This window comes from Salmo salar, chromosome 25, assembly GCF_965601325.2.
Source record: "Salmo salar chromosome 25, fSalSal1, whole genome shotgun sequence".
Lineage (NCBI taxonomy): Eukaryota > Metazoa > Chordata > Actinopteri > Salmoniformes > Salmonidae > Salmo > Salmo salar.
Genome location: NC_138315.1, coordinates 41,718,468 through 41,744,277, shown reverse-complemented (window position 1 = coordinate 41,744,277; position 25,810 = coordinate 41,718,468). Strand labels below are relative to the sequence as shown.

Genomic DNA, 25,810 nt, shown 5'->3' with positions numbered 1-25,810 from the left:
TCACTGATGTGACTTATGGAATAAGAGATAATGATGTATACATCGTTGTAAAAGCACATCTGCATGTGTGAAAATGTGCTAAATAAATGGCCATTGACAGAAAAGGCTTGGAAGAGGTGTTTACGTCTGTGGTGTTTGTGTGTGTAAATAAAGTAATGAGCAAGCACTGTGTGTGTATTAAGCGGTTAACATAGATAGCGATAAGAAACACATGCTCCATATCCAATGTAAACAATCATAAAAGGGCATAGTAATCACACACAATGGCACAATCTAAGATAGTGTGTTTATATCAAAATCAATGTCAAACAAGTGAAATACAAACATATGCTATGGCTGAATGGCACAGTTTAAAAACACAGTTACCTGTGGCCAATAAGGGCATGTCCAATTAATACTGTGGGCTAATAAAGAATACTATTACAGTGCAATTGCAAATCTGTAATATAAATTCAAGCTCAGTAGGTACAGTACATTTACAGTAGGTACAGTACATGACACACACACACACACACAAGGTGAACCTGAGTTGTCTTTTTTATGGCACAATTGACACCTATTATATGTTTCTTATAGTCTGATGAAATGTATGACACATGGGGGAGCATTGGACTTACAAATATAATGGCAAGTTGGCATATATAGTTGTTTAGAATTGATGAAAACAATCCTGAACTTATTAACACACATGAATTGATGAAAACAATCCTGAACTTAACACACATGAATTGATGAAAACAATCCTGAACTTAACACACATGAATTGATGAAAACAATCCTGAACTTAACACACATGAATTGATCATATGAAGTTTCTTTAATGACCGCTTTCCTTTTTTTTAACCCCTTATCCTAGCTCTGCCTCCACACCTAATCAATACCTATCGATCGATACCTACCAATAACCCTAATCGTATCATTGCTGTCAGCGTAACTTCACGGGAACTAACTTTCACTGTGCTTTATAGGTGAGAGAGGGGGACTGCTCTGTGGAATGCTTGGTTTGAGTTTCACAGATAAACCTAAATATGGACATACAGTACAGTACACATCCACACAAATGCTTCACACCCACGTTGCAGCCATACATACCCATTCAAATGGAGTGTATATAATGCATGTATGCTCAACACACATACAAACAAAATGGTGTCCAAATGTTCCTTAAATCAATCCATAAACAATGCACGTTCCATTGTCTTCTCGTGATCCATGCAAGGTGCCTCCCTTCTGTGGATGGAAACCTTCTATTGGATAAGCCTCTTCAGGTTGATGATGATGAGGGTGATCAGTTAGTCACTCCCAGGCTGATGCATGATGTTTTAAGTGAGTGATGTGTGATTCTCAATGCTGGCAGTGCTGTGCAGGCACAGGCTTGAGTTCTCTCTGGTGTGTCACACTATGAGAGAGTCTCTGCTCAGAGCAGGGGTCTGTTAAAGAAAAACACCAAGAGCCATGTTAGAGACCATGCAATCATGCCACTCATGCTCGATTAGTCAGGCCTGGTCAGTGAGGCAATGTGGGAATCCACAGCAATCATGCAGCTCATGCTCTGTTAGTAATGTCTGCGAGTGAGTACCACGAGAACATGATACAATCACATACAGAACATGCATTATTTTTGGTATTAAGATTTGACCTTTTACCTTTGAAATAAAGCATTAAACTTGAGGATGTTTTCTTGACTACATTATTTACGAAATATTGATCTAAATTACAACATCAAAATAGTGCTTTCCGCCTCTCTTTTCACATAACAACCAATCAATATGAAATACTGTTAGAAAATGTTTTGATTTATACAGCGCATTTGGAATGTATTCAGACCCCTTCCCTTTTACCACATTTTGTTACGTTACAGCTTTATTCTAAAATTGATTAAATTAATGTTTTTCCTCATCAATCTACACACAATAATGGCTCCTGAGTAGTGCAGCGGTCTAAGGCATTGCATCTCAGTGCTAGAGGCGTCACTACAGACCCTGTTTCGATTCCAGGCTGTATCACAACCGGCCATGATAGGGAGTCCCATAGGGCGGTGCGCAATTGGCTCAGTGTGGTCCGGGTTAGGGTTTGGCCGTCATTGTAAATAAGAATTGTTCTTAACTGACTTGCCTAGTTAAACAAAGGTTAAATACATTTTAAAAAATGCCTCATAATGGAAAAGCGAAAACGGGTTTTTAGAAATGTTTGCAAATGTATACAAACCAAAAAACTGAAATACTTTATTTACATAAGAATTCAGACCCTTTGCTATGAGACTCGAAATTGAGCTCAGGTGCATCCGGTTTCCATTGATCATCCTTGAGATTGTAGATTGTAGAAAGTCCACCTGTGATAAATTCAATTAATTGGACATGATTTGGAAAGGCACACACCTGTCTTTATAAGGTTCCACAGCTGACAGTGCATGTCAGAGCGGAAATCAAGCCCCCAAAGGACTTGTCTGTAGAGCTCAGAGACAGCATTGAAGGTCCTCAAGAACATAGAGGCCTCCATCATTCTTAAGTGGAAGAAGTTTGGAACCAGCAAGTCTCTTCCTAGAGTTGGCTGCCAGGCCAAACTGAGCAATCGGGGGAGAAGGGCCTTGGTCAGGGAGGTGACCAAGAACCCGATGGTCACTCTGACAGAGCTCCAGAGTTCCTCTGTGGAGATGGGAGAACCTTCCAGAAGGATAACCATTTCTGCAGCACTCCACCAATCAGGCCTTTATGGTAGAGGGGTCAGAAAGAAGCCACTCCTCAGTAAAAGGGACATGACAGCCAGCTTGGAGTTTGCCAAAAGGCACCTAAAGGACTCTCAGACCATGAGAAACCAAGATTGAACTCTTTGGCCTGAATTCCAAGCGTCACATCTGGAGGAAACCTGGCACCATCCTTACGGTGAAGCATGGTGATGGCAGCGTCACGCTGTGGGGATGTTTTTCAGCGGCAGGGACTGGGAGACTAGTCAGGATCGAGGGAAAGTTGAACGGAGCAAAGTACAGAGAAATCCTTGATGAAAACTTACCCCAGAGTGCTCAGGAGCTCAGACTGGGGTGAACATTTACCTTCCAACAGGACAATGACCCTAAGCACACAGCCAAGATAACACAGGACTGGTTTCGGGACAAGTCTCTCAATGTCCTTGAGTGGCCCAGCCAGAGCCCGGACTTGAACCCGATCGAATATATCTGGAGAGACCTGAAAAAGCTGTGCAGCGACTCTACCCATCCAACCTGACAGAGCTTGAGAGGATCTGCTGAGAGAAATGGGAGAATCTCCCCAAATACAGGTGTGCCAAACTTGCAGCATCATACCCAAGAAGACTCAAGGCTGTAATCGCTGCCAAAGGTGCTTCAACAAAGTACTGAGTAAAGGGTCTAAATACTTAAGTTAATGTGATATTTCTGAATTTTATTTTTATACATTTGTCAATTTCTGAAGAACAATTTTTTCTTTGTCATTATGGGATAGTGTGTGTAGATTGATGAGGGGGAAAAACAATGTAATCCATTTTAGAATAAGGCTGTAACAAAATGGGGAAAAATTGAAGGGTCTGAATACTTTCTTGAATGCAATGTATAAGTATACTAATAATGTATTTCCATTTTGTATTTTTTGTGAGTTAGTTGTATGTGTTGAAATAATTGTTTGTTTGAGTTAAGGGTCTGAATACTTATGTAAATGTGACATTTCAGATGTTTTTGTTTTTTAGTTGCTAAAATAAAGTTTTTGCTTTGTCATTATGGGGTATTGTGTGTAGGTTAATGAGGGGGAAAACTTTTTAATCCATTTTAGAATAAGGCTGTAATGTAACAAAATGTGGAAGAAGTCAAGGGATCTGAATACTTTCCAAACGCACTGTAAATACTGAACAAAAATATAAACGCAACATGTAACAATTTCAACAATTTTACTGCATTACAGTTCAAAAAAGGAAATCTGTCAATTTAAATGAATTAGCCCCTAATCTATGAATTTCACGGGCAGGGGCGCAGCCACGGTTGGTGCTGGGAGGGCGTTGGCCCACCCACTGGAGAGCCAGGCCCAGCAAATCAGAATTCGCTTTTTCCCCACAAAAGGGCTTTATTACAGACAGAAATACTTCTCAGTTTCATCAGCTGTCCGGGTCGCTGGTCTCAGACAATCCCGCAGGTGAAGAAACCGGATGTGGGCTGGCATGGTTACATGTGGTCTGCGGTTCTGAGGCCGGTTGGACGTACAGCCAAATTCTCTAAAACAACGTTAGAGGCGGCTTATGGTAGAGAAATTAACATTCAGTTCTCTGGCAACAGCTCTGGTGGACATTCTTGCAGTCAGTATGCCAATTGCACACTCCCTCAACTTGAGACATCTGTGGCATTGTGTGACAAAACTGCACATTTTAGAGTGGCCTTTTACTGTCCCCAGCACAAGCTTCTTGATATGCCACACCTGTCAGCTGGATTGATTATCTTGGTAAAGGAGAAATGCTGACTAACTAACAGGGATGTAAACAAATTTGTGCACAACATTTCAGAAAAATAAGCTTTTTGTGCTTATCGAACATTTCTGGGATCTTTTATTTCAGCTCATGAAACATGGGACCAACACATTACACGTTGAGCTTATATTTTTGTTCAATATAGTTAAAAAAAACAACACCCACAAATGAAGATGATCTAACCATCATGGGTTTAAAGTTGGCGGTCTGTTAGACCTACTGGGCTTTCTACCTCTGAGCTCTTGTAGCTGTGATAACCTGAGAGTGGTAGGGTGTTCTTCAACATGCCCCTCCTACAGGTAACTCACCATATTTCGGTTGTTGTCCCTGTCCTCTCTGCCCCCCTGTATGGTGTGAGCCAGTCCTTTAGGGGGACGGGTATAGGAGAACGATTGCATGGCCTGGTCAGTGGTGCTGTATCGTTCTGAGGGAGATTCGACCATGCGGTAACGTTCAGCGGTTGGGTTGACCATCCGGTACCTTTCCATCTCTAGCTCTGAGTATGGAGGCAAAGGGTCATCCTCCTCGGGCCTGTTGGTAGGTGACCGGCTGTAGAAACCGTCGCTGCCCTTGCCCTTTGAACTGCCCTTGGAGGGAGTGTCACTGTCCTCGTCAACTCGCCCCTTTCCTCTCTCCCCCTTCTCTCCTGCTCTCCCCCTCGCCTTGCGCTCCAATAAGTTGTTGAGGAAGGCGTCATCGTAACCCCTCCGCCCCTGTGTGTGCTGGTGGGGGCGAGAGGGAAGATCGTCCCACATGTCCCTCTTCTTCTGCGGAGGCGGGCTGCGGCGGGGGTGCCAGTCATCATCCCTGTCTCCGTGGAAACGGCGTGAGGGGCTGTGGTCCCGGTACGGGGGGTAGTGCTCTCGCCCCCGTAGTTCCAGGTCGTAGTCCCTGTCCTGGTCACGGGGGTCACCCCTCCGGGCACGGGGGCCATAGGACATAGCAAATTCCTCCAGCTCATCCAGAGAGCCAGTACGCCCTCTGGAGCCCAATGTCCTCCTTTCCAGGTGCACAGAGCGAGGGTTCCACCTGGAAAACAGGGAAGACAGGGGGAATCAGAGTATATAACAGATACACAAATGCAGACAGACAGTGTTAACTAGCATTTTAGTCCTACGTTGAATACAATATAATCAGCAATGAAATATCCAATATCTATACAACATCCTATTCTCTCTCTCACACACACACACACCGGGTCAGAAAATGTGAGTACTTTAGATACAGTTCAAACTCAGTGGTACCTGCTGTCTTGCTCATCATCAGTGTGGTTGCCACGGTAATGCCTGGGTCGACGACTGTTGTGCACAGGAGCTGCCATGAGCTCTGATTGGTCATCGAGGTCAGCGATGGGTGGGAGAGCTTTCATCTGGACTGTCCGATAGGTCTGCCGGAAATCCGTGTCCCATCCCTCATGCAGAGAGCTGAGCTCTGATAGGCTACTGGCTGCTGGGACAACACATCACTATGGAGAATGTTACTGCTTTCAAGACATTTTTTCAATGTTATAAATTAACTGTTTCCACAGCACATTTCTTTGCAGCAGTGTTCTATTTACAGCATGTTTATGCTTCAACACTTCTAATCCAATCACAGACACATCATCAAATATCACCCCTAATGCAAACATCTGATAGCCATAGACATCTGTGTAAATATAGATTGGTTAATTCCAAAGCAAATGCTTTTGCTGATGGCCCTCATCGTACAGATGTAGGATCTTAATTACAAGTTCTCACAGTCTCACATCAGAATGAGATGTTCATCCATGTTTCTCAAACGTCACATTTCTAAGTTGTTCCAGACGTCAAATTTCTAAGTGTTTAAGTCAAATTTCGATTTTTTTAAGGTTAGGCATTAACTTCGAATGGTTAAGCTAAGGGTTAAGGTTTGTGATTGGCTTAAAACAAACATTTTAAAAACAACTTTCTATCGCTGGATTTGACCATTCAACCTTTGGAATCAGAGGCAGATTCCAAAGGAATCCCCGTCCACAACCCAAATCGATTTGAAGGTAACAGCGCTCACTGTTGCCCCCTAGTGGCCGGTTTCAACATCATCTCCCGATGTCCACAGACATGGATGGATGTCGAATACTGACTAGTATCACGGGTGACCTGCCTGAATTTGATCACCCAGCAGGAAATGAAAACTTGTAGAGTATTCAAGGTTTAAAAAGGCTTCTAAAGTTTGTAATTTCCACTGATTTTTCCTAACAAAAAATGTATCAACCACGCCAGAAATGTCCATTAATTATAATCCACACAATAATTTACATTTCCTGTTGCTGCAGGATTATTTTCCATGCTCTTAGTTTGGAAGAGACATTATAGAAGGTATCTGAGCCAATTATGAAGTGACGATATGTCACATAGAAACAGAATGCATAAAATGAGAATTGATTCCATGGAACACATCCAGCTTTCGTCCGCTATCTTGGAATTTCGAATGACAATATGCTTTACACTGCACTCCACAAATGTCTGTGTGCTTACAAGAAAGTACTATGGATACCTTCTTACACTGCCACTGGTATGTTAATGAACTTAACATGCGAAATACAGAACCATACAATATTATAGTTTCTGATGAAAAAGCAACAGTCCAGTCAATTTACAAGAATATATATATATTTTTTGTTGCAATTTAACAGATGCTCTTATCCAGAGGGACTTACAGTTAGTGCATTCATCTTAAGATAGCTCGGTGGAACAACCACATATCACAGGCAGAGAAAGTAAATGTTCCTCAATATCGTAGCTATCAGTAGAGTCAAGTGCTGGTTAAGTGTTTTTTTTTGGGGGGGGGGGGGGTTGTTGTGAGGGGAAGGATTATTTAAGATACTCTTTGAAGAGGTAGGGTTTCAGATGTTTTTTGGAAGATGGGCAGGGACTCTGCCGACCTAGCTTCAGGTGGAAGCTGGTTCCACCATTGGGGTGCCAGGACAGAGAAGAACTTGGACTGAGTTGAGCGGGAGCTGTCCTCCCAGAGGGTGCACTGATGTCTTTCAACGACAGTAAATCTTCATCCATGGCCAAAGGTGTTCTGTAGACATCACCATCCCACCCCAACGGTCGGTCTGATCTCATGGTATAACTATATGAAAGTCTACTTTATAACATTACGATAACACAGAAAACAAGTTTGTACTTACTAATGTTGACAGAAAGAAGTTTACAAATGGCTAATCACATTTTTTTATGATGGTTTATAAGTAGTTTATAGGTAGTCCTTCAAATGTTACCAAACAACATTTGACTGATTCGACACAGATGGATTCTCTCAGCAGATGGTATTGATGACTTTTAGTGTAATCAGGGTTGGTTTGTTACAAATGGGGAAATGAATATTTAATAGAGAATGTAATGAAAGGTTTCTGATGAGGATGAAACCAACCTCTACTAACAATGATACACACAAACACACACCAACCCCCCCCATCCCCACACACACACACACACACCAACCCATCACCACACACACACCAACCCCCCCCATCCCCACCCACACACACACCAACCCATCACCACACACACACACCTACCCATCCCCACAGACATACACACACACACACACACACACACACCAACCCATCCCCACACCACCACCCCCCCCACACACACACACCAACCCATCCCCACACCACACACACACCAACCCAAACCCACACCACCCCCCCCCCCCACACACACACCAACCCATCCCCACACACACACACACACACCAACCCCCCCATCCCCCCCCCCACACACACACACACCAACCCATCACCACACACACACCAACCCATCCCCCCACACACACACACCAACCCATCCCCACACCACACACACACCAACCCAAACCCACACCACCCCCCCCCCCCACACACACACCAACCCATCCCCACACCACACACACACCAACCCAAACCCACACCACCCCCCCCCCCCCACACACACACCAACCCATCCCCACACACACACACACACACCAACCCCCCCATCCCCCCCCCCACACACACACACACCAACCCATCACCACACACACACCAACCCATCCCCCCACACACACACACCAACCCATCCCCACACCACACACACACCAACCCAAACCCACACCACCCCCCCCCCCCACACACACACCAACCCATCCCCACACACACACACACACACCAACCCCCCCATCCCCCCCCCCCACACACACACACACCAACCCATCACCACACACACACCAACCCATCCCCCCACACACACACACCAACCCATCCCCACACACACACACACACACACACCATCTTGGCAGAGGGAAACTGTCCCAGCTCCTTCTCTATGTAGTACAGAACCCTCATACTGTGATTGGGCAGGAGACGATAGCCACTGCGTACTGTGGACATGGACGCACACACTTATATCAAGGATCAAAGGCACTACGGGCACAGTGAAAACACACTTACACAAACAAAAACACGTATGCACACACACACACACACACACACACACACACGGTCATCGACAACTCCACCCAGGTTTGGGACAGAAGATGAGGACCAACATAAGAAGAGGGTTAGTTAACTCAGAAGACCCTCTACAAACGGTAGTTATTGTTACCATGACATAGCATGCAAAACTACATTTCCCACAATGCACAGTGGCTTGTCCAGTTCCTGCAGTCGGACAGGACGAGCCCAGGTGTGGGGCGGGTCACTCACCCCCAGCCAGGTTGTTCTCCACTGAGGGGAGGGAGACCATCTTAGGTTCCGTGAGGGATGGCGTGGCGAAGGGGACCATGGTGGGGACCCCAGAGATGCAGTAAGGGGGGTACACAACAACCTGGGGAGGCTGGGCCCTCTTCACCATCTTTCCTGCCTCATAGACTGGAAAACACAGACACATGTAAGACTGTGTAAGACCGCTAGTGAATGTAAGACCGTGTGTGTGTGTGTGTGTGTGTGTGTGTGTGTGTGTCTCACGGTGACGTGGGCAGCAGCAGGTATCGGGGCAGCAGCAGCAGCGGAGGTAGCAGCAGCAAGAGTGAGGGCAGCACTGACACCAGCAGATCCCCATCAACAACAGGAACAGGATACTGCCCAGGACTACAGATCCCACAAACACCCACTCTGGAACACAGACACAGATCAATGAGACTAAAGATCCCACAAACACCCACTCTGGAACACAGACACAGATCAATGAGACTACAGATCCCACAAACACCCACTCTGGAACACAGACACAGATCAATGAGACTACAGATCCCACAAACAGTAGAGATACACATCTTGTTACTACATGTTACTTACTACAGTTACATCTTCTGCATGTCTGTCCTCTCTCCACATCCGTAAAAACCATTGACATTTATGGTAATAATAACCCTCCAATGTTCAGGGTGTAGAGAGGCAGGGCTTGCTGGCTTATCACAGCCTCACATCACTAAAGCATCCCAACACTAATGATGAACTTCCTCTGGCCGTGACCAAAAAACGTCAAACACGCCACTTTAGTCAGCCCCTTGTGAAAACACACATCCCAAGTGGACCTCTCCAGAGGGAGATCTCATCTTCAAAAGAGAGAGGGCGTAGGGTTTCTTGTGAATAAGTCCTGTAGCAAGAATATTATTGTGACAGTGAGAGTGAGTTAATGCTTGACTGTGCAGAGGCAGAATATAAGATGAGGCAACGAGCTGATTTGTCCTTTACTCTGCAGTTGTTAAGTCATTCAAGATTCCCAGAAGCTGATTGGACAGTGAGAGAACAGGGTGAGCAGAGGCAGAGCAGGTGATGCCACCGAAGGGAACAGGTAAGGAAGGAACAGGTGGGGTGAAAAGACACACACACACACACACACACACACACACACACACACACACACACACACACACACACACACACACACACACACACACACACACACACACACACACACACACACACACACACACAGTAGCCAGTGGGTGAGGAAGCAGGCAGCCGTACCTGGCATAATCTCCACATCAAACTCAGGCAGGAGATCGTCCCGCACACCTGTCCTACCTGCAGAGAGAAGGAGAGCAAGAGGTGAGGCGCTGCAGACAGGAAGTAGCAGTGGGCAGAGGTCAAAGGTGAGGCAAACAGATGGAGTTATTGACTAAGAGTCATGCATAGAGATAACCAGACAGATTAATTGAAAGAAAAGTCAAGGAAGAGAACAGTCAAACTATTCTTTAATACCTGATTCTAAAGCCAAAGTGATCATCATCATCATTAATCATTTCCCATGATTCAAGTTAATAGGAGTGAAGACAAAGTTCAAAGTTCAAAGTGTCATGCTAATAGATCTCCACACCCACTACCCCAGTCTAGTGGGGATGGGAAAATGGGAACCGAGTGTAATGGGGACAGACACTTCACACACACTACCACAGACTGGGGGGGATGGGAAAATGGGAACCGAGTGTAATGGGGACAGACACTTCACACACACTACCACAGACTGGGGGGGATCAGAGCCCAGTGTAACGGGGACAGACACTTCACACACACTACCACAGACTGGGGGGGGGGGGGGGGGATCAGAGCCCAGTGTAACGGGGACAGACACTTCACACACACTACCACAGACTGGGGGGGGGATCGGAGCCCAGTGTAACGGGGACAGACACTTCACACACACTACCACAGACTGGGGGGGGGATCAGAGCCCAGTGTAACGTGGTCAGACACTTCACACACTACCACAGACTGGGGGGGGGGGGGGGGGTCAGAGCCCAGTGTAACGGGGACAGACACTTCACTGAAGCATTCTGGGACACCAATTAATCATTAGAGCTCATAGGGGAAAGAGGGTCAGACGAACGCTATCGCCATGGTAACAACGGCTGCTTTGTTTCTGCTAAACGGTGAGAGTGAGAGTGGCACACAGAGGAAGAGACATAGTGGTTAAGGGAGATAAAGACAGAGAGTGAGAGAGGCACACAGAGGAGGAGACAGAATGGTTAAGGGAGATAAAGACAGAGTGAGAGAGACACACAGAGGAGGAGACAGAATGGTTAAGGGAGATAAAGACAGAGTGAGAGAGACACACAGAGGAGGAGACAGAATGGTTAAGGGAGATGAAGACAGAGTGAGAGAGACACAGGAGACAGAATGGTTAAGGGAGATAAAGACAGAATGAGAGAGACACAGAGGAGGAGACAGAATGGTTAAGGGAGATAAAGACAGAGAGTGAGAGAGACACAGGAGACAGAATGGTTAAGGGAGATAAAGACAGAGTGAGAGAGACACAGAGGAGGAGACAGAATGGTTAAGGGAGATAAAGACAGAGAGTGAGAGACACAGGAGACAGAATGGTTAAGGGAGATAAAGACAGAGTGAGAGAGACACACAGAGGAGGAGACAGAATGGTTAAGGGAGATAAAGACAGAGTGAGAGAGACACAGGAGACAGAATGGTTAAGGGAGATAAAGACAGAGAGTGAGAGAGACACAGAGGAGGAGACAGAATGGTTAAGGGAGATGAAGACAGAGTGAGAGAGACACAGGAGACAGAATGGTTAAGGGAGATGAAGACAGAGTGAGAGAGACACAGGAGACAGAATGGTTAAGGGAGATAAAGACAGAGTGAGAGAGACACACAGAGGAGGAGACAGAATGGTTAAGGGAGATAAAGACAGAGTGAGAGAGACACAGAGGAGGAGACAGAATGGTTAAGGGAGATAAAGACAGAGAGTGAGAGAGACACAGGAGACAGAATGGTTAAGGGAGATAAAGACAGAGTGAGAGAGACACACAGAGGAAGAGACAGAATGGTTAAGGGAGATGAAGACAGAATGAGAGAGACACACAGAGGAGGAGACAGAATGGTTAAGGGAGATGAAGACAGAGTGAGAGAGACACAGGAGACAGAATGGTTAAGGGAGATGAAGACAGAGTGAGAGAGACACAGGAGACAGAATGGTTAAGGGAGATAAAGACAGAGTGAGAGAGACACACAGAGGAGGAGACAGAATGGTTAAGGGAGATAAAGACAGAGTGAGAGAGACACAGGAGACAGAATGGTTAAGGGAGATAAAGACAGAGAGTGAGAGAGGCACAAGAGACAGAATGGCTAAGGGAGATAAAGACAGAGTGAGAGAGACACACAGAGGAGGAGACAGAATGGCTAAGGGAGATAAAGACAGAGTGAGAGAGACACAGGAGACAGAATGGTTAAGGGAGATAAAGACAGAGAGTGAGAGAGACACAGAGGAGGAGACAGAATGGTTAAGGGAGATAAAGACAGAGTGAGAGAGACACACAGAGGAGGAGACAGAATGGTTAAGGGAGATAAAGACAGAGTGAGAGAGACACACAGAGGAGGAGACAGACTGGTTAAGGAAGATAAAGACAGAGAGTGAGAGAAGAATAAAGGGAAATGGAGAGAGAGAGAAATATAGGGATAAATAGAAAGAAAGAATGGTGTTGAAATGGGACCATGCCCTCACCCAAACGGCAAAATAAGATAACTAATCTCTACGTTTATCTCTTTAGACAGGTTCAACGGGGATGCTAAAATACCTGGTTTACACACATGAAGTGTGTTTGTGTAGGCCTACATATAAATACTAAATTGAGTGTGAATGGCCTCTTTAGTTCAACAGGTCTGCTAGATGTCAGGGCAGACTAAACTCCCACGGCCAGACAGGCTCCAGCCCATGCTGAGTAGGCAGTAGTCATGGAGAGAAATGTCACACTCCTCTCGTCTGATAAAACACACACACACACACACACACACACACACACACACACACACACACACACACACACACACACACACACACACACACACACACACACACACACACACACACACACACACACACACACACACACACACACACACACACACACACACACACACACACACACACAGATCCTACCACCCTGCTCTGGCACTTAGTCATATAAACCCAGCTGAGCTCAGTAACCTGAGAGAGGGGAGAAACTATGTGCCTCTGAGAGGGGAAGGAGCTGAAGGAGGAGACGGAGGGTTTCCACTAGTTACCACAGCCACAAAGTCAAAATTGGCTATATCGTAAAAATGTATGTAAACAAACATTTGCTTTTTGGTCTTAATTTAAGGTTAGGGTTAGGCATAAGGTTAGCATTGTGGTTAAGGTTAGGGTTAGGCATAAGGTTAGCATTGGGGTTAAGGTTAGGGTTAAGGTTAAGTTTAAAATCACATTTTAAGAAGATAAATTGTAGAAAAAGGCAAGGTTTATGACTTTGTTGTTGTGGTAACTAGTGACGACAGGAAGGGAGGGAGGGGAGAAACTATGTGCCTCAGAGGGGAAGGTGAGGGATGAGAGGAGGAAGGGAGAGAGAGAAGGAGAGAAGAAACAATGATTAGAAGACAGGGGGAAGAACGGGTAGAGGAAAATGAGGTGCTTCAGAGTAGAATACCAAAAAATAAAAAGCTGTGAAAAATGTAGTTATGAGAAAGGGAGGAGAGGAGAAGGAGAGAGGGAGGGAAGTGAAGAGAAAGGGAGAACAGGAGAAGGAGAGAGGGAGGGAAGCTGAGAGAAAGGGAGAACAGGAGAAGGAGAGAAGGAGGGAAGCTGAGAGAAAGGGAGAACAGGAGAAGGAGAGAGGGAGGGAAGCTGAGAGAAAGGGAGAACAGGAGAAGGAGAAAAGGAGGGAAGCTGAGAGAAAGGGAGAACAGGAGAAGGAGAAAAGGAGGGAAGCTGAGAGAAAGGGAGAACAGGAGAAAAGGAGGGAAGCTGAGAGAAAGGGAGAACAGGAGAAGGAGAAAAGGAGGGAAGCTGAGAGAAAGGGAGAACAGGAGAAGGAGAAAAGGAGGGAAGCTGAGAGAAAGGGAGAACAGGAGAAGGAGAAAAGGAGGGAAGCTGAGAGAAAGGGAGAACAGGAGAAGGAGAAAAGGAGGGAAGCTGAGAGAAAGGGAGAACGAATGTAGAAGGAGACCGTTTAGTCCCACCATGTTGGCACAGTCATCCTTGTGTTATGCACTGAGCTCTCCTAGCCCTCAACAGTCATATAAATACAGCAGACAGTAACCTGAGAAAGAGAAGGGAGACTGGCCCCACTCGGTGAGAGGAGTAGGAGGAGGGTTCTAACACATAAACAGACGAACTCTGAAGGAATTAAAATGGGTTCAACAACTCAAACTCTGGTGGTGTGTGTACAAAGCCAAAGTCAGCTCGTCTGCTGTCCCACCACACCACTGACCCTTAACATGCGACACCACTGACCCTTAACATGCGACACCACTGACCCTTAACATGCGACACCACTGACCCTTAACATGCGACACCACTGACCATCAGGGGTGGCAGGTAGCAGGTAGCCTAGTGGTTAGAGCATTGGGCCAGTAACTGAAAGGTTGCTTGATCGAATCCCTGAGCTGACAAGGTAAAAATGTGTCATTCTGCCCCTGGACAAGTCAGTTAACCCACTGTTCCCCGGTATGCCGTCATTGTAAATAAGAATTTGTTCTTAACTGGCTTGGTTAAATAAAATAACATTTACATGCTACACCACTGACCCTTTACATGTTTTAGTCTCGCCCCCCAAAAAAATGTTTCCATGGAAACACCTTAAGAAGTGGATTACATAGCTCACAGCAATTAACTAGAACTACTGTCTGTAATGTATGTGTAATGTATGTGTAATGTATGTGTAATTACCTTATTCCACATAGATACTGTATGTTGTGAGCTCTCTGTTATGTAGCCTATGTCTACCTGGCCTATACTGACACTATATTTGAGGTTATAAAGGTTTATATATGGCTATGTCAGGGTTATGTCTGTTGTTCTACAACGGTAAGCTCAGCCAAACAACAGGTCCTCTCAGAGAGGATCAGAACCGTGCAGAGTAGCGGCGTTGTCATGGCAGCAGTTGTAAGTGCACTTTGGAATGTAGACGCCTTCTAGAGCCAGGACATTTGTATTAAAGCACATCATTACGAACCATATCAAACAAACACTTACTTACACTAGGTGCTGTGGTTAGGTTCAGAAAGTAAGAGAAGACAATAAATACAACTCCCAACTTCCAAATCCTTTCAGACAATCCTTTTTCAAACAGAAATTTGCATCCTGTAGCACAAACTCCCCAAAATTCTGGGACACTGTAAAGTTCATGGAGAATAAGAGTACCTCCTCCCAGCTGCCCACTGCACTGAGACTAGGAAACACTGTCAGCACCGATAAATCAACGATAATAATTGAGAATTTCAATAAGCATTTTTCTACGGCTGGCCATGCTTTCCACCTGGCTACCCCTATGGTCAACAGTTCTGCACCCCCCACAGCAACTTTCCCAAGCCTCCCCCATTTCTTCTTCACCCAAATCCAGAGAGCTGATGTTCTGAAAGAGCTGCAAAATCTGGACCCCTCAGCTGGGCTAGACAATCTGGACCCTCTCTTTCTAAAATTATCCGCCACAATTGTTGCAACCGCTATTATTAGCCTGTTCAACATCTCTTTCGTATCGTCTGAGATCCCCAAAGATTGGAAAGCTGCCGCGGTCATCCCCCTCTTCAAAGGGGGAGACACTCTAGAACCAAACTGCTACAGACCTATATCTATCATCCCCTGCCTTTCTAAGGTCTTCGAAAGCCAAGTTAACAAACAGATCACCGACCACTTCATATCCCACTGTACCTTCTCCGCTATGCAATCTGGTTTCTGAGCTGGTCATGGGTGCACCTCAGCCATGCTCAAGGTCCGAAACGATATCATAACCGCCATCGCTAAAAGCCGAATTCATCGACCTGGCCAAGGCTTCGACTCTGTCAATCAAAGCATTCTTATCGGCAGACTCAACAGCCTTGGTTTCTCAAATGACTGCCTCGCCTGATTCACCAACTACTTCTCAGACGAGTTCAGTGTGTCAAATCGGAGGGCCTGTTGTCCGGACCTCTGGCAGTTTCTATGGGGGTGCCACAGGGTTCAATTCTCGGGCCGACTCTTTTCTCTGTATATATCAATGATGTCACTCTTGCTGCTGGTGATTCTCTGATCCACCTCTACGCAGACAACACATTCTGTATACTTCTGGCCCTTCTTTGGACACTGTGTTAATTAACCTCCAGATGAGCTTCAATGCCATACAACTCTCCTTCCGTGGCCTCCAACTGCTCTTAAATGCAAGTAAAACTAAATGCATGCTCTTTAACCGATCGCTGCCCGCACCTGCCCGCCGCCTAGCATCACTACTCTGGACGGTTCTGACTTAGAATATGTGGACAACTACCTAGGTGTCTGGTTAGACTGTAAACTCTCCTTCCAGACTCACATTAAGCATCTCCAATCCAAAATTAAATCTAGAATCGGCTTCCTATTTCACAACAAAGAATCCTTCACTCATGCTCCAAAACATATCCTCGTAAAACTGACTATCCTACCGATCCTTGACTTCGGCGATGTCATTTACAAAATAGCCTCCAACACTCTACTCAGCAAATTGGATGCAGTCTATCACGGTGCCATCCATTTTGTCACCAAAGCCCCATATACTACCCACCACTGCGACCTGTATGCTCTCGTCGGCTGGCCCTCGCTTCATATTGATCGCCAAACCCACTAGCTCCAGGTCATCAATAAGTCTTTGCTATATAAAGCCCCGCCTTTATCTCAGCTCACTGGTCACCATAGCAGCACCCACCCGTAGCATGCGCTCCAGCAGGTATATTTCACTGGTCACCCCCAAAGCCAATTCCTACTTTGGCCACCTTTCCTTCCAGTTCTCTGTTGCCAATGACTGGAACAAATTGCAAAAATCACTGAAGCTGGAGACTCATATCTCGCTCATTAACTTTAAGCATCAACTGTCAGAGCAGCTCACAGATCACTGCACCTGTACATAGCCCATCTGTAAATAGCACATCCAATCTATCACTCCAGTGTTTAATTGCTAAATTGTAATTATTTCGCCACTATGGCCTATTTATTGCCTTACCTCCCTAATCTTACCTCATTTGCACACACTGTATATAGACTTTTCTATTGTGTTATTGACTGTATGTTTGTTTATTCCATGTGTAACTCTGTGTTGTTGTTTGTGTCGCACTGCTTTGCTTTATCTTGGCCAAGTCGCAGTTGTAAATGAGAACTTGTTCTCAACTAGCCTACCTGGTTAAATAAAGGTGGGGGGAAAAAAAAGAGAGGACCTCAAAAAAGTAGGACAGATAGCATCAACAGAATGTTCATTTCCGTTCTATCCCTTCCTCTTTGATGTTGAGGTGGTTTGACATCCTGTGTTGAATGTTTACTTCCTGTGTGCTGAGGGGTTCACTTCCTGTGGTCACTCACCCAGCACCAGTAACTCCACCTGGCCCTCGTTCTTCCCCTCCAGGTCGTCAGCGATGACTATCTTACAGAAGTACACGCCGCTGTCGCCCCACTGCAGGTCCCCGATCCGCAGGTCCGCCTCTGGACAGGGACAGGGTCAGATACACAACGGCATACTGTCATAGGATTATATACCCTTAGTCAAACAATGTACTGAACAATCCTCAAAGATACATTGACATTTGACACATTCATACATCCTACAGATTTCTATTATGATTTATGAAACAGGAGGGTGTTAAGCTAAAAGGAACACAAAAGGTTGGTGCTCTCTTTGAAAGGCAGAACAAAGGTGTGTGTTTCCTTTTGATTATGAGCTCAATGGGGTGGTTCAGGATAAGAGAGGGCCACTCCATTGTGAACAGGGGCCAGTGTCGTTAAGGGGATATTTCACCCAAATTACACATTGGTTTCCTTACCTTGTAAGCCGTCTATGGGCAAGGTATGACAGCAATCCATGCTTTGGTTTAGTTTCCCTGGCACTGTTACCAAATGCTAATATTTTAGGATTTGTGGCACAAACCTCATTCGAGTCATGGCACCGATATTAGCATTTTTTTGCGCATCATGTTGAAATCACCCTCAAAAATCTCAAATGTATTGTGAATCTTAACAAAGTAACTTATAGATGATTTGAAAAATGGGTCCCATGACTGGAATGGGATTTGTACCAAAAATGCTAAAATGTTTGCATTTGGAAAGTGCCAGGGAAACGAAACCAAAGCATGGATTGCTGTCATACTTTGCCCATATACTGCTCACAGGGTAACTAATGTGTAATTTGGGTGAAATATCCCTTTAATGTGTGTGTGTGTGTGTGTGTGTGTGTGTGTGTGTGTGTGTGTGTGTGTGTGTGTGTGTGTGTGTGTGTTGTGGAGCCTGGTGTATTGTGAGGGACAGAAAGAGAAGTACTATTTGAGGAACAGGAAACGCCAAGCACAAGCAGTCACATTTCCTGTTGGGAGACGGATCACACAGTCTAGAGACTGGGACAAGTGACACACACACACATTAGAAATATTCACAGTACTGTTGACAATGGCAATATCTCGGCCCTTGTAGTGCTCAGCCAGCGTCATGGAGGCACCCTGGCCGGAGGCTACGATGCGGACGGTGCGGCTGCTGTCGGAGCACTCTAGTTGGGCCGTGGCGCCCAGCTCGGACCCATGGACCCCCAGGCTCTCGGGGATGGTGAAGGAGTCTTGTGTGCGGTCACGGCAGTAGGACTTGTACCACCACTGCACCACAGGGGTCTGTGTGGAGGGCGTGTGGTACTGGCACTGGAGTACCACGGACTGGAAGAGCATGGCGAAACGCCTCTCCTCCCGAACGGTCACCTGCACCCCAGCACACACACAGACTGACACACAACGAACACGGACACACACACACACACACACACACACACACACCGACGCACACACAATGAACACGGACACAAACAATGAACACGGACACGGACACACACAACGAACACGGACATGGACACACACCGAACACGGACATGGACACACACCACACACGGACATGGACACACACCACACACACACACACACACACACACACACACACACACACACCCCCCCCCCCCCCCTGGAAGAAAATGAGAGAGAAAAGAGAGGGGTAGAAGTTATTAATTCCAATAGTCAAAAAAATTCCAGATTGTATTTTGACAGGAAGGTTAAAAACACACGAGGTGGTTCAGGATAAGAGAGGGCAGAGACCACTACACATACCTATAGATGGAGGAGTACGAAGGCACGGTGATGTGTCCCATTCTACATATCAAATTACATTTCCAAATCAAAATCAAATCAAATTCTATTAGTCAGATGCTTCATAAACAACAGGTGTGGACTGACAGTGAAATGCTTACTAACAGCAGTCTGCATATAAGGCCTTTAACATACAGTATATTTTGAAAAGCCAGTGAAACATGCAAATGGCAAGGAGAGATTAGACTTCACAGTTGAATGCTCTCCAAAGCCCCAGTCCATCATCACTTTAACCAAGCATCTTTGGCTCTTTAAAAAGTACTATATAAGTCCCATGTATAATTATTATTATCATTATCATTATTATTATATAGCCTCTACCCATATTTTTTCAGTCCAACTGTCCCGATCGTCGTACAGAGCGGACCAAGGCGCAGCGTGAGTTGAATTCCACATACTTTATTATATAGTCAAACTACCAAAACCATAAACAAACATAAAACGAACGTGAAAGCCATAGTGCTAAACACACTAACACAAACAATATTCCACAACCCAGGTGGGAACAGTGGAGAACTTAAGTATGATCCCCAATTAGAGACAACGAACATCAGCTGCCTCTAATTGGGAACCATACCAAGAGCACCAACATAGAAATGAAAAGACTAGAACACCCCCTAGTCACGCCCTGACCTACAACACCATAGAGAACCAAGGGCTCTCTATGGTCAGGGCGTGACACCAACTCTCCCTTACATACCAATTGCACATCCAAAAGGTTAAGGGGGATTCCAGACCACTAAACTCACGAGGGGGTTTGTTTGTTTTCTACACCACAGAGAGGACAGAGCCGATCAGAGACAGACTGCAGAGGTGGAATGCTCCTGATGTTCAGTGGTTCAGATAAAAGGCTGAGAACAGAGAGAATATAAGATCGTGAGATGGACTGGCTACTGTGTGTGTGTGTGTGTGTGTGTGTGTGTGTGTGTGTGTGTGTGTGTGTGTGTGTGTGTGTGTGTGTGTGTGTGTGTGTGTGTGTGTGTGTGTGTGTGTGTGTGTGTGTGTGTGTGTGTGTGTGTGTGTGTGTGTGTGTGTGTGTGTGTGTGTGTGTGTGTGTGTGTGTGTGTGTGTGTGTGTGTGTGTGTGTGTGTGTGTGTGTGTGTGTGTGTGTGTGTGTGTGTGTGTGTGTGTGTGTGTGTGTGTGTGTGTGTGTGTGTGTGTGTGTGTGTGTGTGTGTGTGTGTGTGTGTGTGTGTGTGTGTGTGTGTGTGTGTGTGTGTGTGTGTGTGTGTGTGTGTGTGTGTGTGTGTGTGTGTGTGTGTGTGTGTGTGTGTGTGTGTGTGTGTGTGTGTGTGTGTGTGTGTGTGTGTGTGTGTGTGTGTGTGTGTGTGTGTGTGTGTGTGTGTGTGTGTGTGTGTGTGTGTGTGTGTGTGTGTGTGTGTGTGTGTGTGTGTGTGTGTGTGTGTGTGTGTGTGTGTGTGTGTGTGTGTGTGTGTGTGTGTGTGTGTGTGTGTGTGTGTGTGTGTGTGTGTGTGTGTGTGTGTGTGTGTGTGTGTGTGTGTGTGTGTGTGTGTGTGTGTGTGTGTGTGTGTGTGTGTGTGTGTGTGTGTGTGTGTGTGTGTGTGTGTGTGTGTGTGTGTGTGTGTGTGTGTGTGTGTGTGTGTGTGTGTGTGTGTGTGTGTGTGTGTGTGTGTGTGTGTGTGTGTGTGTGTGTGTGTGTGTGTGTGTGTGTGTGTGTGTGTGTGTGTGTGTGTGTGTGTGTGTGTGTGTGTGTGTGTGTGTGTGTGTGTGTGTGTGTGTGTGTGTGTGTGTGTGTGTGTGTAATGATGACTGCATCTCAGTCTCCAACTGGGAGATTACCAAGTGGTGATTTGCACAATATCTAAAGGGGATGAGAGAGAGATGGGATGGGGGTTCCTCTCTCCTGTACACGGGCGGTCACAGAGACTACATTCCGCCGTGCGTGGGGGGCAGGATTGCAGTAGGGAGGTAGGGGGTTATCATAATAAAGAGGAACAGTGAGGGGGCCAGTGACAGATCAGTCTACAGCTCCAACCTGTCCCGTTAGTTCTGGGTGGGGTAGGCAGCAGGAACTGACTCCAAACATTTCCCAGTCCCGTTAGGTCTGGGTGGGGTAGGCAGCAGGACAAGACTCCAAACATTTCCCAGTCCCGTTAGGTCTGGGTGGGGCATGCAGCAGGAACTGACTCCAAACATTTCCCAGTCCCATTAGGTCTGGGTGGGGCATGCAGCAGGAACAGACTCCAAACATTTCCCAGTCCCATTAGGTCTGGGTGGGGCATGCAGCAGGAACTGACTCCAAACATTTCCCAGTCCCATTAGGTCTGGGTGGGGCATGCAGCAGGACACAGACTCCAAACATTTCCCAGTCCCGTTAGGTCTGGGTGGGGCAGGCAGCAGGAACTGACTCCAAACATTTCCCAGTCCCGTTAGGTCTGGGTGGGGCATGCAGCAGGACAAGACTCCAAACATTTCCCAGTCCCATTAGGTCTGGGTGGGGCATGCAGCAGGAACAGACTCCAAACATTTCCCAGTCCCATTAGGTCTGGGTGGGGCATGCAGCAGGAACAGACTCCAAACATTTCCCAGTCCCATTAGGTCTGGGTGGGGCATGCAGCAGGAACAGACTCCAAACATTTCCCAGTCCCATTAGGTCTGGGTGGGGCATGCAGCAGGAACAGACTCCAAACATTTCCCAGTCCCATTAGGTCTGGGTGGGGCATGCAGCAGGAACTGACTCCAAACATTTCCCAGTCCCATTAGGTCTGGGTGGGGCATGCAGCAGGAACTGACTCCAAACATTTCCCAGTCCCATTAGGTCTGGGTGGGGCATGCAGCAGGAACTGACTCCAAACATTTCCCAGTCCCATTAGGTCTGGGTGGGGCATGCAGCAGGAACTGACTCCAAACATTTCCTTGAAAAGAGGAAATCACAACAAAGGGTTCTACCCAGTGGCTCTCTCCTTAGGAGCAGTTTAGTGCATATGAAGGGAATGAGACAAGGAGGGAAGCCGTTTTACACTATGTACTAAAGAGGAGCCAGGGTGACTCATGATGATGGCCTTCAAATGTTCTAGAGTTCCATTTAGAAGTTGTGACTAATGGAAGATAAATATCTGACCCTATTCCAACGGTTCACCCACTCCTCCTACAGAGTCTGAAGAAGATGTGTTACCTCTGGAGAGAGCAAAACAAATGAGAAAGAGACAGAGACAGAGACAGAGACAGAGACAGAGAGAGAGAGAGAGAGAGAGAGACAGAGGACAGAGACAGAGACAGAGACAGAGAGAGACAGAGAGAGAGAGAGAGAGAGAGAGAGAGAGAGAGAGAGGACAGAGGACAGAGACAGAGAGAGAGAGAGAGAGAGAGAGGACAGAGGACAGAGAGAGAGAGAGAGAGAGAGACAGAGGACAGAGAGAGAGAGAGAGAGAGAGAGAGAGAGAGGCAGAGGACAGAGAGAGAGATAGAGAGAGAGAGAGAGAAAGAGGACAGAGGGAAATACAGTGACCCCCTCTCATATCATTACCAAGCCCTGCAATGCAAAGAGCTGAGCAAAGAAAAAAGTCCTCTCATCCAGCTGTTCACAAACCTGTTATACTAACACACTGAAGCCTCAGGACCAGAACATCCAATCAATCAGAATAAACCACATTACAACACAGTCTAAACAAAACTACATTAATTATCGGGAAACACAAGCACAAAGCATAATGCAGTGCTATCCGGCCCTAAATCGATGGTACACGGTGGCAAACTATTTGACCATGGTTACTGATCAAAACTTTCGAAAAACCTTGACAAAGTACAGGCTCAGTGAGCACAGCCTTGCCATTGAGAAGGGTAGACACAGGAAAACCTGGCTCCCTGTAGAGGAAAGGCTGTGCAACCACTGCACCACAGCAGAACCTGAGACAGAACTGCATTTCTAGACAAAACAATTAGAGTGTTATTTCCTCAAATTTGAAACACTTATTCAAGGTTTTAAAGACATCTCTGATGAGAATAGGCTACCCGTCCTGTTGGGGGAGGACGCAGAGAGCTGTGGGTTGGCAGCGCACTACATTGCTGCCTGCCATAAGATGAGGGACAGTGTCTGACAGACCAATCAACCTGCACATGTACTCTACTGTATGCTTATTGTTATTGTTGAATGTATGGTTATTTTGACCCTTGGTTATTGTTGTTACTGTTGTCCCGTTGACCATACTGATTATTATTATTTTAATATTGTACATTTCCAAAGTAAGCTTTGGCAATAACTACATTGTTACATCATGCCATATTATCAAATTGAATTGAATTGAAATTGTGAGAAAGAAGTTACAGTTCTGTTTGTTTGTGTTTGTTTTCATTTTGAATATGAGACGGATGGAGAAAAAGAAAGTGTGAGGAGAGAGACAGCAGGGAGAAGATCCGTGCTCCTAAATCCCTTCCCCGGGGTAGCTGTGGTCCTCCCTTTGTCCTTTTGTTCATGGCCCATTGGCCCATTGTTTGGCATTAGTAAACCCCCCCATCCTGGAGAATCCTGTGTGGACAGTAGAATGGAGGAGGGGGATGGGAGGACTCCAACCAATGAAATAATCTTGTCTGGTCCAGTCGGGTGTGAACAGCCAATTAGCTGTTAGAGATTTGAACCAAACCGTTAGAAGAGGTCCTTACAGTGTAGTGAGGGAAGATCGGGACAGAGAGAATGGACAGGGTGAGACACCTTGGTAACCACAGGGTTCACGTACAACCAAGAAAAACATTGTCACTGTATTGTGGAACCTTTGCTCCAAGGTGTAAGCCTGTCTCAGCATCTCTCTGTTGGAGAACACAAAAAGTGTTCATGCATGAAACCAGACACTCCAAAACACATTTGTAAACTTCTAAAAACACCCACAAGTGTGACAAAAAATGATGACATAGGCCTACATTTGTACCTATGGTCCTGATTCATTTCACAACAACATAACACTCTTCTCTAATTCATATTCACAACAACAAAATACCAAAAAGGCATGCAACTACCTAACATACACCATTAAAAAGGGTTTTCTTGATAAGGGGGCTACTACACAAAACTCAGGTTTATCATTCAAGTCTACTGGGCTCTTCCTGATTAAATCTCTGAGTCACTCCATGCTTCCTGACCACATCAGACCCTTTCCTCCAACAACTGACACCATTTTCCTGCCAGGCATTCCACCACTGACTTGACTTCCTGTCGGGTTTATACACTAGACACAGAATCGTTTTGTATAATTCTCCTGAAAAATCTTTACCAAATGAAAGGTGAAAAATTAGGTTAACACAACATAGACCACTCCACAAATATTCTCTGTATCAGACTGATATCAAATAATTTTTCATAGTAGACCCTCAGAGTAAGTTATTAAGTTATTATTCTCTGCCTAGTAGATATCTATGTGACCCATTGGACTGCCTGCATATCATGGATATTGTCTGAATAACAGCACCTATTTAAATGATATAACCGTGATTTTACTATAGTATATTTCTTACTCCACACATTCCTCCTGTAATTTATGACAAAACATAAAAGCGAAAACAAGAGTAGCTAAAGCCTATCATTACCGCAAATATTCCATCTAATAAATTAAAGCAATTCAGACGAACCCCCCAAAACAAGTGGCCAGCCGAAGGTCTGTTTATATAAATCTAAATAAAGAGTCCAATAGTCATATTGAGGTTTTAGGTAAGGCAGAGAGGTAGAGGTAGAGAGGTGGAGAGACCCGTTAGACGCTGGAATAAACCCTGAGCTAGTGAGATCAACCTGTTGCGTCCATGGCTTTCTCAGACAGATGACAAAACATGTTGAGTGAGGAAACAAACACACACAAAAACGAACATATACCTGTTAAGCACAAAATAATCCATCGATCTAGCAGCCAGTTCATTTTTTGAATAAAAAGTTTCGCAATCAGAGAGAATGAATCCTCATTTTCCTCCTGCCTGTTGTTTGACTCATTCTTTGTCCGCTGAGTGTTGATAAGAACACCGGGAGAGGCGAAGCGTCAATCAGAGACTAGGGGGAGGGTACCACTTTAACCCCCTCTCCAGACCAAAAACTACATTCAAACAAACATGGTTTACCACCATTTTACCTATAATACTATTACAAGCACATATTTAAATATATTTGGGATTCAAAACAATACATCTAAACTAATCTCCCCCCCCCCCCCCCCCAAAAAAAAAATCTTAAACCTGCTCCAACTGGTGATTTTACCCATGGAATGAGGTAGAAGAGTCTGGTTTTAAAAGGGAGAAAATATATATTTTATTAATAAAACGGGTG

General features: G+C 45.6%; 1 protein-coding gene across 3 annotated transcripts; it reads right to left on the bottom strand.

Moving 5' to 3' along the window:
- Positions 1 to 274: 274 nt before the first annotated feature.
- On the bottom strand, positions 275 to 25,526 carry LOC106586752 (immunoglobulin-like domain-containing receptor 2). 3 transcript variants are annotated; one of them, XM_014174335.3, is made up of 9 exons: positions 25,367 to 25,526; positions 18,805 to 19,134; positions 17,736 to 17,855; positions 10,421 to 10,477; positions 9,416 to 9,562; positions 9,155 to 9,319; positions 5,709 to 5,913; positions 4,773 to 5,493; positions 275 to 1,430 (listed from the first exon to the last, which is right to left on the bottom strand). In XM_014174335.3, exons 1-9 carry the CDS (start codon positions 25,407 to 25,409, stop codon positions 1,395 to 1,397), a joined length of 1,824 nt encoding a protein of 607 aa, XP_014029810.2. In that variant the 5' UTR covers positions 25,410 to 25,526; the 3' UTR covers positions 275 to 1,394. The 3 variants fall into 3 exon arrangements, with proteins under 3 accessions (XP_014029810.2, XP_014029811.2, XP_045563583.1); XM_014174336.3 differs by having other exon boundaries at positions 5,709 to 5,910; positions 25,367 to 25,519; XM_045707627.2 differs by lacking the exon at positions 10,421 to 10,477 and having other exon boundaries at positions 25,367 to 25,519.
- Positions 25,527 to 25,810: the final 284 nt, after the last annotated feature.